This window comes from Nannobrachium achirus (genome assembly GCF_963921795.1).
Source record: "Nannobrachium achirus genome assembly, chromosome: 14".
NCBI classification, from domain to species: Eukaryota; Metazoa; Chordata; class Actinopteri; order Myctophiformes; family Myctophidae; genus Nannobrachium; species Nannobrachium achirus.
In genome coordinates, this window is record NC_137821.1 from 33,562,676 (window position 1) to 33,580,000 (window position 17,325).

At 47.7% G+C, this 17,325-nt stretch overlaps 1 protein-coding gene across 1 annotated transcript in view; it reads right to left on the reverse strand.

Annotated features, from left to right (window-relative positions):
• pcdh7b (protocadherin 7b) overlaps positions 1-16,656 on the reverse strand; it is a gene marked incomplete at both ends in the record, with an annotated part of 217,790 nt that extends 201,134 nt beyond the window's left edge. The window contains one exon of the mRNA XM_080741292.1: positions 13,573-16,656. Within this exon, the coding sequence (XP_080597418.1) occupies positions 13,573-16,656 (3,084 nt within the window). The remainder of the gene's footprint in view (positions 1-13,572) is intronic.
• Positions 16,657-17,325: the final 669 nt, after the last annotated feature.

The window sequence follows — 17,325 nt, forward strand, 5'->3', positions numbered from 1 at the left end:
TTTGGACATACAAGGTTTTCACCCGACAATGACGATATGTAATAATAACCACAAGCACACGTTCAAGTACAATGAACTGCAAAATGCTATGTGAACACACACACTTCATGCACGCGTACACATGCAGACACACATGTATGCATGAACGCACACACACACACACACACACACACACACACACACACACACACACACACACACATGCCAGCAGGCACATGCACACACACACACACACCCCTATGCAGACATACAGTACACACACACACACACACACAGGATATTGAAACCCTCTCAGGCATGTCGCTGTGTTTGTGCCCGGCGTGTGGGATGATGGAGAGGCTGAACTGTACAGGCCCCCATTTGCCGTGCACGACACACACACACACGCGCGCGCGCACATGTGCACGCACTCACACAGGTCTGCTCCCCCCCCCACCCACCAACCCCCCAGGCTTTGATGGATGGTCGGTGCGCACTCTACCTCCTGTTTCATACACAGATAATCTCATTTGGGGGGGCGCATGGTGGGAGCCACACCAAAACAGGGCTAATAGAGGCAGTCAAGCTGTCCTTTTTTTTCTCCTCCTCCCTCCTCTCTGCCCAAGTCAAGTCGCATCCATTATACTAGCTCGGAGACAGCTGCTTAGCAAATATGTATGAGTGTTACGAGGCCAGTTAATAAAAACTACAAAAAAAGGGTAAAAAAAAAAAACTATATCCTTAGGATAGGGGGAGAAGGAAAGAAAAGAGAATAAAACAACGCCAGACTTTGGGATGCATTATTTATTTCCGGCCAATTGTTAATCTGCACAGTTTTTGCACAGTTTCTCTGTGCAAAACGAGAAAGAAAGGTGAAAGGATCGGTGCCACGGTAAAAAAAAAAGAATAATTTGAAAGCAGGTGGTGTAGGGCGTTCCACAAGCGGCTAGACGGGCACTGAAACATTTGCTCTCTTTAAACCCATTTAGAACGGGTACACTATATTGTGCATCATTATTTTATGCTTTAACTAATGAAAAATAGCAGATATACAAGCTCACAGCGCGGCACCGAGTGCCGCGCTGTGAGCTTGTAGATCTGCTATTTTTGAAAAATTGTGAAAATTTGAATTTTGACCCGATTCTATGAGTGTCTTTTGAATCCTTCTAAGGTTTTTTTGAAAAACCTATGTTTCTATGTCAGCAATCTGGCCAGCCATCGTCAAAGAAAAGGTCCTTTTCACTTAACTGGAGCTCAGTTAGTCTGTTCTTGAGAGACTACTATGTCAGTGGTTCTCAAACCTTTTCATGTGAAGGACCCCCAAAATGATATTTATCTCAAAATATCTAGTTCCAGGGACCACCCAGAAGCAACATTTTAGTTACAAACGTTCCCAGGATGTCCTGGCTGGGCGTCATCCTCTTACTAGACTAAACTAAAGCTTTTTCACGAAAATGAAAGATCAACTGTGACTCTGGTTATGTGCACTTGCCAGACACCAGAAACTATTTGCTGCACTTTGCCGAATCAAATGATTGTTTTACTTTTGTTTTCTTTCCCTGAATTGTCCCAGTGTCATGTTGGCTATCAGCATGACAAATCAATTATGTGCATCTTAACAAGAGGCCTATAATCATTAGTTAAACACACTATACAAAATCGTGACAATATTGTTAATACACATCTATCATCTATCTTGCTGTGTACTGTACACGTGTCAGAGAGAGAGAGAGAGAGAGAGAGAGAGAGAGAGAGAGAGAGAGAGAGAGAGAGAGAGAGAGAGAGAGAACAGGTGTGTCTCTGTCAGGATTTGAGGGGGAAAAAATCAATGTGTACCTGAACCCAAGGTCAAGGTTGTATCTATTAAAAATGCTCCGATACACTGTTGAACTTATTACCTTTTTTTCTCCCTGTCAGCACCATGGTGTGTGCATGCGTGAAGAGATATGTGCGCACTCACAAACACACACGCACGCACGCACACGCGCACACACACACACACACACACACACACACACACACACACACACACACACACACACACACACACACACACACACACACACACACACACACACACACACACACACAGTAATTTGCATACCCATACATATGCAATACATATTGTATGAATGCAGATATCACAGAGTAGCAAGAAAGTTATATCGCAATATTTACCCAAAATATTGTAAAATCAATCATGGCATTTCAACACAAATCTCGATGAGATCATACCTTTCTTTTAGCACTTTGGGGGAACAAAAAGGTCGATATAAACAGGCAATTAGGGAGGTACAAGTTGGGGTGAAATGATTATTTTCCCAATTACTTTGAACACAGTTATTGCACTCAATCATTTTGGGAGCAATACTTTCAAGGCACATATTGTATTTCCAAAGTGGAAGTGCTGTGGGTGGCCTTGGCTCTCTGCGTGAACACCCAACATTACTATTTTCACAACAGCACCGGAACTGAGTCAAACTAAATGTAAGGCCTCAACTCCTACCATTCGAAGTGCGTGCCAGTTCATCCACAACTACTTTCACGTTACTTAATTCTAAATTCAACGTTTTCCTGTGGAATCTCATATTCTGATACAGTATATCGTTGTTGTCGGGTGGAAACCTTGTATGTCCAAAACCGTTCGTTTTGCATTTATCATTTTAAAAATGATTCAAACTAGAGAAAACAGCCGATCTACAAGCACACAACGCCTCGCACCGCGAGGCGTTGTGTGCTTGTAGATCTGCTGTTTTCACTACTTTTGTGCGACGGCCTTGTATGATGAAGCAGGGGCTTTGCTTTGCGAAAGAAGGTACAAATTTGAAACTTAGAGATACGAGGTTTCCACGCGACAGCAACGATATGAAGCTGCACAATACATATGCCATGGTGCGTCTCTAGGCCTGTCATAATGACTACATAATCGCATAATCTTTTAGATTATTATTTTGCATAATTGTCATAATCCTTTCCATGTTGGAAAAAAAAAGTAATACATTTTCAAACATAGCAGATCTACATGCGTTGTGAGCCTGCATCGTGACACGTTGTGACTATATCTGCTGTGTTTTAGAATATCAAATGTCAGTCTTTATACAGGAGTATATCGTCACTGTCGGGCAGAAACCTCGTATCTCCAAGTTTAAAATGTGTACGTTCTTTCCCAAAGTAAAGCCCTGCATCATCATATACAAGGCCGTTGCACAAAAGTAGTGAAAACAGCCGATCTACAAGCACACAACGCCTCGCAGTGCGAGGCGTTGTGTGCATGTAGATCGGCTGTTTTCACTAGTTTAAACCGTTTTTTAAATGATAATGCAAAACGAACGGTGTTGGACATACAAGGTTTCCACCCGACAACGACGATATTGAAGTTATTTTTCACATCTGCCCTTTGCTATTTCTGCTAACAAAACCTGAAAGGCAAACAGAAAAGTAATCTTACACGTGGTTCCAATTAAATCCGCTAATCCCAATTATTTGAAGGACAATCAATCGCCAAGTAAAGCGTGGTGATGGTGACAGCCCTACGCCACACCCACCCCTCATAACTCTGTCCGTCTGTGGCGGCGCGCATCACTCAACATGTCTCTTTATTCCACCTGTCAGCTCCTCTCTTCATAAACAAGTTCACTGTCCGCGGAGGAGCCGCGCCATTGGCCCGCCGCGGTAACGCGCGGCACTTAGGGGTAAGTTATAGAGCAAAGTGTCAGCCTTTTCACGCCTCTTATTCTCATTTTCATGAAGGACGTGTGTCACAACATGGCCGCCCCGCGCCGGACAGGTTTTAAATTGCCGGCCCCCTGACGGGAGTGCACGGACCCCGTTGGCAGTTCCCTTGACACCATGGCACCCCGGTGCGATGCGCTGACAGGGAGTGATTCATCTGACACTGCGTGTGTGTGTGTGTGTGTGTGTGTGTGTGTGTGTGTGTGTGTGTGTGTGGTTGTGTGTGTGTGTGTGTGTGTGTGTGTGTGTGTGTGTGTGTGTGTGTGTGTGTGTGTGTGTGTGTGTGTGTGTGTGCGCGCGCACACGTGTGCGTGCGCATGCATGTGAGAGAGAGAGAGAGACACGACAAAGAAAGAGAGACTAATAGTGTGGCAAACATACAAGCACATGCTAACATGTCTTGTTACATTGTACAATTGCTTCCCATAATTCATGACAATAATCCCAGTAGACAGAACACAAATTGACGGCACGTAGGAAAACCCAAGAACAAATGACTCGGACACCCGTCGCCCAAACATGGCTCCAACCTGTCAGAGACGTCGTCAACTACATGTCCTGCCTTCAGTGCTATGGTAGGTTTGACACAAACGCGAGGAGAAGCGGGTCCAAACTGCCGTTGTTTTGCCCGCACGGCTCACAAACAATGAGCGTCATATCGTCGTTGTCGGGTGGAAACCTCGTATCTCCATGTTCCAAACGTATCCGTTCTTTCGCGAAGTAAAGCCCTGCTTCATCATACAAGGCCGTCGCACAAAAGTAGTGAAAACAGCAGATCTACAGGCACACAACGCCTCGCACCGCGAGGCGTTGTGTGCTTGTAGATCGGCTGTTTTCACTAGTTTAAATCATTTTTTAAAATCATAAATGCAAAACGAACGGTTTTGGACATACAAGGTTTCCACCCGACAACGACGATATGTCTGATGCATGTTGCATTCCCGCACGTCGACAGAGAAACCATTCCCCTGGGTAAACCCAGCACTTGAGCTAAGTGATGTTCTCGGTTTGCTGCCGCTTCAGAGCTACAACACAAGCAGTCAGAATGGAGGGACAACTCCAGAAACTGGGCTAGCATTACATCTCAGGAGGCCCTGGGCCTGTGGAGGTACAGTACAGTATTTCACTCTACAAAACCCCCCCACTGACTGACTGCAGCACCAAACAAGAGCTTGGTGTGACGAGTGCAGCCATAATGGATGGCACTACAGTATAAAGGACTGTCTCAGTGTTGCTGTTGAGAAGGGACGTGCAGCAGAGAATGTTAGAGAGGCAGGGGCTGAAATTTCTAAAAGGGCCTTTTGGGTGAAAATATCGAAAATAGCAGACCTCCAAGCTCCGAAGCTGGAGGTCGGCTATTTTTGGTGCTTGATACCACACTGAACTTTACATTACATTACATTATCAAGTCAATACTGGAGATGTGACGTACAGCATGGATGTTTACACAGAGAGGGCAATTCTTTAAACATAAGATGGTGCATTCTAAATCAGGAGAGTTTGGACAAGGCAATTCTCTTGAATGCCGCCTTCAGGTATGGCATGGAAAGGGGGGCATTTGCATTTCTTTCACCGTGGTAAAAAAATGCATTAATGGTCTGGAGAGGGCACTTTTTACAGGTAAAAGGGCAGGGGCTCAAGCCCCCTTTGATGTCTATGTGTGCACGTGCCTGCTGTTGAGATCCGACTGCCATGTAATGTGTCTGTCTACTGCCGCGTATGAAATTGTCTGAAGCGACAGGAGGTAGTTCTGATCACTGCCACTGAAAGGGTTATTTGTACTTGGTCGCACGCTAGTGTCGTGCTACAAAAATAGCAAATGTACAAGCTAACGATGCAGGATTTACAATCAGCGGCACCTGAGCACAATCAAGGCGGTGCACACTTAACATCTCTTGTCAGCTCGCTTGTAACCTCACTTGTGTTCCTTCTTCGTCCGTTCAGAACAAGAAGAACAACAACCGCTGTGGACAGCATGTCCAGCATGGCTATTAACAGATTCAATTGTGACGACTGTCTTTCAGGAGAGCCCAGCAAAATCAATAACAATTCATTGTTCGCATACAATGGGGACAGTGACACTAAGAGCCAGTAAGAAACGTAGTCAGAGACAGAGAAATGACAGTATCATTTCCAAGGTTACCTCAATGCTATACAGTTTGAAGGAGCCATTATATTTGAAAGGACAATGTATCACGTACAAACGTATACTGTATTCAGTATTCAATATGTTCACGGTTCAGTGATGATCTATAAATGGAGTGAGGAAAGTCTTCAGTATCAAATATACAGGAGCACCTTTGCCAATAAGCTCTAGCACCAGCACTGCTTGCTGTCTTTATGAAGACCTTTCTGTTTTCTTCCTATTGCCATTTCTGCTTGAGTATCAGGTAAATCCAATCCTCAGATGAGATTAGTAATTGCCCCTACACCCAATGCATTCATATGGCCCAAACCAAATTATGCCAGAAAGTGCTTGCTGTGGCCATTTCATGGGTATTATTGCTCTGCACTCTCCCTCCACCTTCTAAACGTAAACAACGAGGCCTGAGCAAGCATGAAGCAAATTAAGCCATCCAATACACTTGTGATTAAATTAGCCATTATAGCCGGTAAAGCAGCAACAACATACCAAAAGCATACACAGCTCGTCTTAAATGTACTCAATCTTCTCAAACTCTGTCTCGGGGAGTGTGAATGACATAATGTTTTGCGTTATGCTATACATCTTTGATTTAAGCCAAGTTGCAACAGCATGAGCATTAAGCATCATGTATTTGTTAATACAGCACCTCTGATTAATATGCACAGAACATGATAATATACTCTTGCAAATCATTTTGTGTTGGTAAAAGTCACGGCTGAGGAGACAACAGAGTTTATCTGAGCGCAAGGAAACCAAAACACAGAGTGGGAAACACTGAATGGGCTGGGTAATGGCGAGGCCGGCTGCCAGCAGCAGCTGCCCATGTTTTCTCAGCTAACTCCTTCCCCCGGGAAATCCCAGAGAGAATACCATTTTGTTTGCCGGGGCTATTCCTTGTTGCCAGTAATATTATTTACAGTATGGCGCAGCTATAAATTGTTGATCAAATGCTATTTTCTTAATGCCTTTCTTAATAAATAATGCTGTGGGAATGCGATAAACAAACCCTGGGGGGGCATAAGCAGTGATGAATACCAAAGACACAGCTTGGGAGTTACACAGAGGTCCACACACACACACAGGTGGCGGAATGTTTTTTTTTTTTTTTTTTACAGCCACAGGTTCGTTCAAATGTGACGCATACGACAAGATACCAGGGTTGTGGCCCTTTTGGAGCAGGAACAATGGGGGGTGGGAGGGGTAACATACACCCATATTGTACGCTTTTGTCTTATTGATATATATATATACTAGAGCATGGGTCTTCAACAGGGGGACCCCCCTGTTTAAGACCCTAGGGGGTCCTCAGACCACTTGGACCCTAGCGTCCATATTCGGTGTGCCAACAACAGAAATAGTAGACTCTAGCGTACAAAAATAAACTGAGGTCAAAGTGTGGCTTTTCAGAGGCGTTTATAGGCTGCTACATCTGTAGGTGCGTAAACAAATGGGGCGCGAGTCAAAAGTCTACATTTCCACGTCGGTCTCCCGATCTGCATGAAAACCTGCAAGGAGATTCACATCCGAGCTGAGCTCACGGCCCGGGGCAGACGTCAGCGAGGTGACCCCCTCTGATTTGCATTATGGCGATGCGGTTTGTCTGGGGACACTGTGGCCGCGGCCGAGAATAATATGCCCCTATGCAGAGTGCACGAGGCCAGACTGCAAAGGTTGCAGTTATGAGGACACATCGGGGGTGGGGGGGGAACAGCTGGCCGGGGGGTTGCGGGAGGTGAGCGGGCCGAGGGCAACATCCAATCCAGTCATGCCTACTCTGCATCGACCCTGAGGCGAGACAAGCCAGGGATGTGCTTGCTGGCTGCGTGCGGACCGGGCATACGCCGTGCCCAGAGGGGCCCGGCCGCTGTGAGAGCGCTGGAACACAAGCTGCTTCAACTCACCGTTCATTAAAGCACATGCACCTGGACACAGCCAGCCCTTTGAAGTGCAATGATAAAACAAAAAAGTGGGCGGCTGCTGGTGTCGAAATCCGCGGCTCGGCGAGCGCCTGCAGGCCCTTCTGTTTGCACCACGCTGTGGAGGGATTGCATAATTTCCTCTGGCCCACCACTGGGCAGAATCGAAACGACTTGCCAGAAGTAATCAAACAATGTGTTCTGCTATTAATGGGACGAACCCCGGGGTCCGTATTCTGGGCACGTCCTATAACAGGCGAGCGTTGAATCAACAGAACATACTAGCACATACATGGGCAACTGGCGGCCCGGGGGCCACATGCGGCCCCCCACCTTCACCTTAATGCGGCCCGCAGGTTAATACCGGGAATACTGATATATTATTGATTTCAGCTGTTACAATTCCAAACATGACCTGCTTTAATTCTGTCAGTCTATCTTAGTAGCTTAATGACTAGTATTAAAATGTCTTCTTTTATGCCCAACGTATTTGTATTTAGGTTCATAATGTTAACATGAGTATATAACTAAATAGGTTTGAAATTAAATCAAAATGTTATATTTCAGGATTCCAATTCAAAAATAAAACAAATAATTCAGGATTCCAATTCAAAAGAAGCAAAAAACAGCCGCTGCGATGCGTTTTGAGCTTGTAGATCTGCTATTTTTTTGCTTCTTTTATTTGAGATACTAGAATGACAAAGTACGTAGGACGTAGCAATATGCAATGTGGCCCTCTGGAGTGAAGTTGGAAATATAGTGACCCTCGCCATCATCAAAGTTGCCCACCCCTAACTAGCAGATGTACAGTACACGCTCACAACGTGTTCCTCACAACAGCGCGTCGCTCACAGAGCTTGAGCTCTTTTCGGGGCAAAGAGATTTAGAGGGGGAAAAGGGGGGGGGGATCAAGTATAGACCCCTGGGGACCTCAGTCACCAAATTATATCGTCACTGTCGGGCAGAAACCTCGTATCTCCAAGTTTCAAATTTGTATGTTTTTTTTTTCACAAGGTAAAGCCCTGATTCATCATACAAGGCCGTCGCACAAAGGTAGTGAAAACAGCCGATCTACAAGCACACAACGCCTCGCACCGCGTGTGCTTGTAGATCGGCTGTTTTCACTAGCTTAAATCATTTTTAAAATGATAAATGCAAAACGAAGAGTTTTGGACATACAAGGTTTCCTCCCGACGATATGGTGTTTAAGAGATGCAATGATTACTAGCCCTCAATCACCACACACACGCGCACGCGCACACACACACACACACACACACACACACACACACACACACACTCACACACACACACACACACACACACACACACACACACACGCACACACACCAAAACAGGTATATATATATGACGGGGAATGGAAGATGACTAAGACGAAAAGAAGAAGGAGAGAAAAAAAAGATAAGAATTCCAATCAGTGGAGCTCCGAGGGGGTGCTGCCGCGGAGGATAAAATGTCATGTCCGTCAACGGTCTTGCTCCAACTCTTTGACAGCTGCTCGGTGACACCCTGGCTTGTTCCTCGCAGTTCGCTTAGCTTAATGAGTGCGTAAATGTCTGACGGAGGTTGAAAGGAGAAGGCTCTCCCCTTGCCGATATAAACGCCGCCGGTTGCCTAGTTACCTGGGCGAGCAGGCTGCCTGCGTGGTTATTGTAGGATTAGGTAGGTAGAGGAGGCGGAACCCGATACCATAGAGCTCACACTCGTCACTGTCGGGAGCTGAAACCTCCTATCTCCCAAGTTTCAAATTTGTACGTTTTTTCGGAAAGCAAAGCCCTGCTTCATCATACAAGGCTGTCGCACAAAAGTAGTGAAAACAGCAGATCTACAAGCACACCCTACGTGGTTATCGTAGGATTAGGTAGGTAGAGGAGGCGGAAGCCGATACCATAGAGCTCACACTCGTCACTGTCGGAAGCTGAAACCTCCTATCTCCAAGTTTCAAATTTGTACGTTTTTTTTTCGCAAAGCAAAGCCCTGCTTCATCATACAAGGCCGTCGCACAAAAGTAGTGAAAACAGCAGATCTACAAGCACACAACGCCTCGCGGTGCGAGGCGTTGTGTGCTTGTGGATCGGCTGTTTTCACTAGTTTAGTTCTTTATTTTTTTAAATGATAAAAACAAACGGTTTTGGACATACAAGGTTTCCACCCGACAGCGACGCACCGTTTCTGGCCAGTATCCCCCCCCCCCTCTCTCTCTCTCTCTCTGCATCCAACCCAAACTCCCATGTGAAACAGTAGGAACCATTCTCTACACCGCTAACAGGGCCGTCTTTCTTGTGCCCCTGTCTCTCTATGTCTCCCCACAGACAGATAGGAGGATAGTGGTAAGAGAAGAGCTTGAGGGCGTGCGTGTGTGTGTGCTGGGAGGAGAGTAGGGATGGGACGATAAGCGATATTATCGTTTATCGTGATAAAAAAACACTCACGATAATCGTATCGTGGAGATTTAATTTATCGTGATATCGTCCTCCGTCATGCACCGGGATCAATTCACCTTTTATTTGCCGAGCTGCATATCCGGTACCACTTAAACCCTCTGTAACTGGTAAAAGGTAGGCTATAATATACGTACTTGATACAGTCTTTTTTTTTCAATCCCTTTCAAATGTCTTTGCCAAAGAATAGCCGATCTAACAAGCTCACAACACGTCGCGTTGCGATGCGTTGTGACGCGTTGTGAGCTTGTAGATCTGCTATTTTTTTGAGAATGCTACGCCCCAGGATAATGGATTTTGATTATCGCGATATCGTAAATCGCGATTTCTTTTGTCACAATAATCGTGATATGACATTTTTTTATATCGTCCCATCCCTAGCGTGCGTGTGTGTGGTGGGAGGAGAGAGAGAAAACTGAAAGAGAGGTGGCTGCATCTTGTCACAAATCTTAACCTTCATCCTCTCAAGGGTTTTAGCCTAATTTGCAAATTCAGATTTTAAACGTATACTTAATGACAGGGGAAAATCTCATGCATTTGGAATTGCAGCACGGGATTCAGTCATATCAGTTTCATATTAACAGGTTCTTAAATTGCCATTTAGCTATAGGAGTAATTCCTCTACAGGGAACACACACGCACGCGTGCACGCACAATGAGCTATAGCTACACACACACACCTTCTATCTTCCAACAGCTCAGGAAACCATATTATCAACCAGACATTAAGACACTACTACCTACCACACATAAAGCCAAGCCGTTATCTAAGCCACCTTGAGTACATAATGCATGTATTACATACATGTGAGTCGTGATCGCGTTAGCATAATAGGGCCGCTTACCTGACAACACGAGTATTTTTAGACGCGCAGTAGTGTCATTAAACCATCTAAAACAGAGGTGGCTGTGTTAAGGCTATAATTGGAGCGCGTGAACACGCCACCTTCTCAATTAGTTACTCTCATGCAGCCATTAGTTCTGACCCCTTTCACCTGAGCGGAACATGTCAACAGTTGAGTATTTGATTATAGGGCCGAGGGGGACATAAAAGATCATTTGAATAATGCTCGCTGTATATTGAGTACCTGTACCTGGCACCAATCACCATCATTTGATAGTGCTCCATGCCGCAAAGACGCTATTTTGCATAAATCACTTCCACTTTGCTCACACAGGTAGCCCGGGAATCGCAAGAAAAGGCAGTAATAATTCTCGGTGTAGCCGCCAGTGTGCATTTAGAATTATCTTTTTTTCCCTTTCTCGGCACATGACTGGGGTTTGCCAGCGGCCCTACTGTATCCTAACAAATAAGATCCCCCCCCATAAAAAGAAAATCACCACAGCGGTTTTATGTGAAAGGTAAATAAATAATTATATAAGCGAGTGGGGCGCACGGTGACACACAATACATGCTGCTGCCGCAGCAGCGCCGAATAGAGTGCCCTTTTAATTATGCAGGAGACATCCGAAAGCAACAGCACTCCTCACACTCTGGGTAGCAGCTTTGCTGAACACACTATATTAGAAGCTGTTAGAGACAGGGGCCAAGGGAGACAGAGGTAAATGGCTGAGAGAGAGAGAGAGAGAGAGAGAGAGAGAGAGAGAGGGGAGAGGGAGACAGAAATGGCCTTAATGCATGAAAGAAAACGATGCAATGCAGAGAGCAGGAATGTAAATGCGACCATTTGCAGGAGGAGCCATGAAGAAGGGATTTGAGCGGAGAGACAGCCAGATGGAGAATAAGAGGCGAGAATGCATGTGACTTTGTAGGAAAGGAAGAGGTGCTGCAGAGAGACGGATACAGGTGCCAAAAAGAGACGTACACTATGTAGGAGGCGGAGATGGACATGGAATATGGGAAACGGTGGAGGGGAGATAGGCGAGACAAATACAAGCAGAAAATGTCGTCACTGTCGGGCAGTTTTTTTTTTTTTGCAAAGTAAAGCAATGCTTCATCATACAAGGCCATCGCACAAAAGTGAAAACAGCAGATCTACAAGGACACAACGCCTCGCGGTGCGAGGCGTTGTGTGCTTGTAGATCGGCTGTTTTCACTGGTTGTAATCATTTTTAAAAATGATGAATACAAAACAAACGGTTTTGGACATACAAGGTTTCCCACCCGACAACGACGATATTGTCCTGTGTTGTCGTGCACTGTTGAGAGAGCAGCACTCTCAAATGCTAAAGGAAATAGCTGCCTATACCAAGTAAAGAGAGCGATATCAATAATGCATTAGACGTCCATTGAAAAAAGAAACACATGAAACAATGGAGTAAGTGTTCTGTTCCTGGCAAACGCCAGATCAAGAAGTCTGACTTCATTATGAATTAACCCCAGTTGGGTTCAACCGTGCCAAAAGAAAGAGAATGAAGGGAGGGGTGTTGCAGGGTTCAAAATATGAAATATCCACACACACTCCCTGGAATATGAAAGTCACATGAAGCATGGACACATTTTTACATAGCGAATGATGGCAAAGAGTTGCTGTGGGTGATGGAGGAGGAGGGGGTGGGGGGAGGAAGCATGAAAGGAGTCAAGGAGAGCTGGAGGGTTAGCAGAGAAGGAATTGGCCATGAAGAGAAGGCACGGGGAGATGAAAAGAGTAAAATGGAGATATGAGCAGAGCTACCGTAGAGAGCAGCGGAGGGGAGTCAGATCAACAGTGGAAGGATGGAAGGAAGGAGGGGAGGTGGTGGTGCAGAGAGAGAGAGAGACGGTTTCACCGCTATAAGGCTGGGGAGCTGATACAGGCGAGCGGGAGTGCAGAGGAATGTTAATACAACCTCCTGCCCAGATGTTCCCAGTCAAAGCAGAGTCAAACCCCTGTAAAACGGGACACTGCAACTAGCATTCCTTACACAGCCAGCTACGTCTAATGCTGCATTCTTGGTGTCTAGTTTTTGACCTAGCCGAGGGGCGTTTTGCTCCCTTGCCATGCTCCCTTCTGAGATGAAATAACTGCAAACCAGAGCCTTATGTGAGCTGTCTACAGCACTCTGACACATTATGTGCGAAGGTTAGCGGTCAGGACACCCTGCCTTTCAGCCCTACGTGAAAAGATTAACAGAAAAACACTGAACGCATCGTGACAGAGCGCAAACTACACCTACAGTAATCTAAACCACCCTCTTCCATTTTCAACATTGCACGTGAATGGCACTCCAAACCAAAACAAGATCAATGCCACTAACTTGACGTACATTAGCACCATAAAGGCAATAGAACTACTGAGACAGGCCCTGTCAGAAGGCATTACTGCAGAGAGTACACGCTAACGGGGGAGGAACACTAGACATTCGTGGAGACGGAGAACGAAGTGAAGACTCTTACCTGTTTGTTGTACTTGTTGATGGTTTGACTGCTGTATTCAGAGCAGTGGTCAGATCCAAGGGAAATGTTATCTCCGGTGCCAACAAAGGTGTTGGCGGGGGCAAGGTCCTGAACGGCCTGGTGCTTTTTCCCTGCCGTCGGCGACTGCGGGTGCAGCTGGACGGTGGGGAGCGGGGAGCTGGACTTGTAGTGCCTGGCCAGATCGGGGCTCCCGGGGCCGCCGTTGACCGAGCGGTAGCGGCCCATCCCGGGGCTGTCCGAGAGCTTCTCGTTGACGCCGTCGTAGCGCTGCCCGTTGGGCTTGGAGGCCTCCACGGTGACGATGCTGCTGTAGAGCGGCTGCTTGGACTTCTGCTTCTTCTTGTCCTTCTTGGGCTTCTTGGACTTGTCGTGCTGCTGCGGCGTGAAGAAGTCCTCGTGGTCCTTCTTGCCGGCCTCGTAGCCATTCTTGTTCTTGGGGCGGCAGTAGCGGGCCATGACGACGATCAGGATGATGAGGATGACCGTCATGATGCCCGACACCACGCCGATGACGATGCTCAGCCGCTGCTTGCCCAGGTCGTAGTTGGGGTCGCCGGCGATGTTGGTGTTGAGCGAGGTGCTCAGGCTTTTGGCCACCTGGGCCTCCACGATGGTGGAGTTGGAGAGGGTCTCGTTGACGTAGACGTGCACCAGCGTGGTGGTGCTCTGGGAGGGCTGCCCGCTGTCGTTCACCTGGACCACCAGCCTGTGGAGGCCGTAGTGCTTCTGCTCCAGCTTCCCCACCAGCGATATGACCCCGCTTCCCCCGTCGATCTCGAACAGCTTGAAGGGGTTGCCGCCGATGATGCTGTAGTTCAGGTCGGCGTTGATGCCCGTGTCGGTGTCCGTGGCGATGACGGTCCTGACCACCGTTCGGACGTTGCTGGACGGAGGAAGGAGGGTGTAGGAGCTGTTTATCGGGAAGGTGACATGCGGGGGGTTGTCGTTCTCGTCCATGACAAAGAGCGACACCGTGGCGGTGGCCGATCTGGGAGGGTCGCCTCCGTCCACGGCCTTCACCCTGAACGTGTATGTGGTTTTCTGCTCGCGGTCAAACGACAGCGTGGAGAATATGGTCCCGGTGTCGTTCTCGATGGAGAAGATTTCTTCCTCCTCCTCGATGAAAAGACTCATTTCGGCATTTTGGCCCTTGTCCGCGTCGATGACCGTGACCATGCCGACGGGGCTGTTTGGCTCGAGATTCTCTTTGACATAAAAGGTGAACACGTCCTGCATGAACTTTGGTTCGTTGTCATTCTTATCGGCCACAAGGAGCACCACGGTGGCGGAGCCCTGAAGTATGGGCATGCCCTTATCTTTGGCTATCACTTTGAATTCGTATCGCTCTGTTTGCTCTCTGTCCAGGATGGTGTTTACACGGATGTCTCCACTGTCTGCGTCGATAGAGAAAATCCCATTCACTGATGAGTCCAGGGAATAGGCTATTTCAGCGTTCTTCCCACTATCTGCGTCGATGGCTAACACGGTTGTCACCCTCTCGCCAGGGGCATTGTTTTCGGGGAATGACACCTCGACTACATTCTGGCTGAAGATGGGAGGGTTGTCATTAGTGTCACCCACTTTGACAATGACTGAATTATTACTAGCCAGACTGGGGCTTCCAGAGTCCACAGCCACTATGACCACATTGTATTCCTGCGTGGCCTCATAGTCCAGTGGCGCAGAGGTGTGGAGGAAATATTTCTTTTTATTTTGCTCGCCCTCCATCTCACTGGCTGGCTTGAGCTGAAAGGGAACATCCCCCACCACTGTACACGTTACTATGCCATTTTCCCCCTGGTCACGATCTGACACTTGAACCAAGGCAATAGGCGTGTCAACGACAACATCCTCGGCGACGTTGGCTATGCCGTCCTTCAGGAATATGCGTCCAATTTTCCTTATCTCGATGGCGGGGACGTTGTCGTTCTCGTCCTTGATGTTCAGCACCACGGTGGCCTTGTCCATTTTGGGCGGCTGGCCTCGGTCGCGGGCCATTACGGTGAATCTCAGCTGGCTCACTTCCTCGCGGTCGATGCGGTGCAACACACTCAGCCAGCCTGTGCTCTCGTCCAACCTCAGCAGCCTCCTCACTGACTCCGTGGCCGCACCGAACACGTACTCGATTTGACCGTTAACCCCGACGTCTGCGTCAGCCGCCTTGAGCTGCAGGATGGGGGCGCCGGGGGAGCTGTTCTCCGGGAGGTCGGCCTCGTACACGCTCTTCTCGAACCGGGGGCTGTTGTCGTTCACGTCGGTGATCATCACCCTCAGGATGGCCTGAGAGGAGCGAGGGGGGTCTCCTCCGTCCCTGACGCGCAGCGTGAGCTCATAGGAGTCTCTCTGCTCGCGGTCCAGGGCCCCTTTAATGATGAGCTGAGGCTGCTTCTCGCCATCGGTGGTGTCAGCAACTTGCAGTTCAAAGACGCTGCTCCTGCTCGCCCCCTCCTCATATCGCCTCTTGCCCGAGTAGTCCCCATTGTCGCGCCCCGCTGAGGAGCCCAGCCGCCTGGATTCCCCACCGTCCTGGATGAGCTCATATCGCTCTATTCCATTCCTGCCGAAATCTCTGTCGGTGGCTGTGGGCAGCAAGTAAAGGGTACCAATGGGTCTGTTTTCCTCCACAGACAGTGTCAGAACCGGGGAAGGGAAAGACGGGGTGTTGTCATTAATGTCTAATATTATGACTTTTCCCTCAAAGAGGTCGACCCAGCTCTGCGCGGGTCCAATCACGGACACTTCAAAATCTATAAAACACTCATTTTCATCGAATATCATTTGGCACTGCTGTAGTTTTTCACGGTCTATCCGCCTCTCGTTGGTGGTGAGCTCGCCGGTGATGTTGTCAATCTTGAAAAAATCGGACCCGGACTCGAGCGTGAATGTCACCTCGCCGGACCCGGCGACGATGCCCAGGTCGCCGGCCACGTTCCCTATCCTGACATCCGCGGGTCCCTCTTCGGCCAGCCGATACCGGAGCACTTGCTTGGCAGCGGGCTGATATACGAGCTGCAAGACGAGCATCCAGTAGCATAAATAGTCCACTGCACCAGTAGTCCTCATTGTTGTCGCCAAAAATCGTTCACTTGTCTCTTAAAAATTAAATTGCAGTAATGACCGTGATTACGGTCCACTCGAAATGTCCTAATATGAGAATCAAATACCGTGCTCGTCTATCTGAAGTCCTCCGTGTCGGGATGCGTGAGACTTCATCCTCCGGACGCCTCTCCTCTCCTCCACTGCAGTGAACAGCAAAGCAGCAAGTGCACGGGGCTTTTTCCTCTGCTTGTGCTTTTCCTCCAAACCCAGGGATTTTTTTTATTTGCGCTTTCCCTATTTCAGTAGAACCGCAGTGGTATACGGTGGTATACGGCGTGCGCTCCAGGGGCTTTTAGTGCCATAAATGCGTTAGAATTGAATGCGCGTAAAAAGCAAAACGTCCACAAAAAAAAAGAGAAAAAAAAAGATCCAGCTCACAATATCACGGGGAAAAAAAGGTCAAAATCTCACCGTTTTCAGTTGTTTTATAATGTCCATAGAATCCTTGTGGGTGAGGCGGCTCCAAATATTCCTCTGTTTATATATTTCCAGAGAGACGGTCTTTTTTTTACGTGTCCGCGCAGTTTCCAAACTTGATCACACGGAGGGCTTGACCGTGCGGGACATCACGTCAGCTCTCTGTCTCTGCGATGATGATGGGGAATATGAAAAAAAGAAAAAAGAAAAACACCA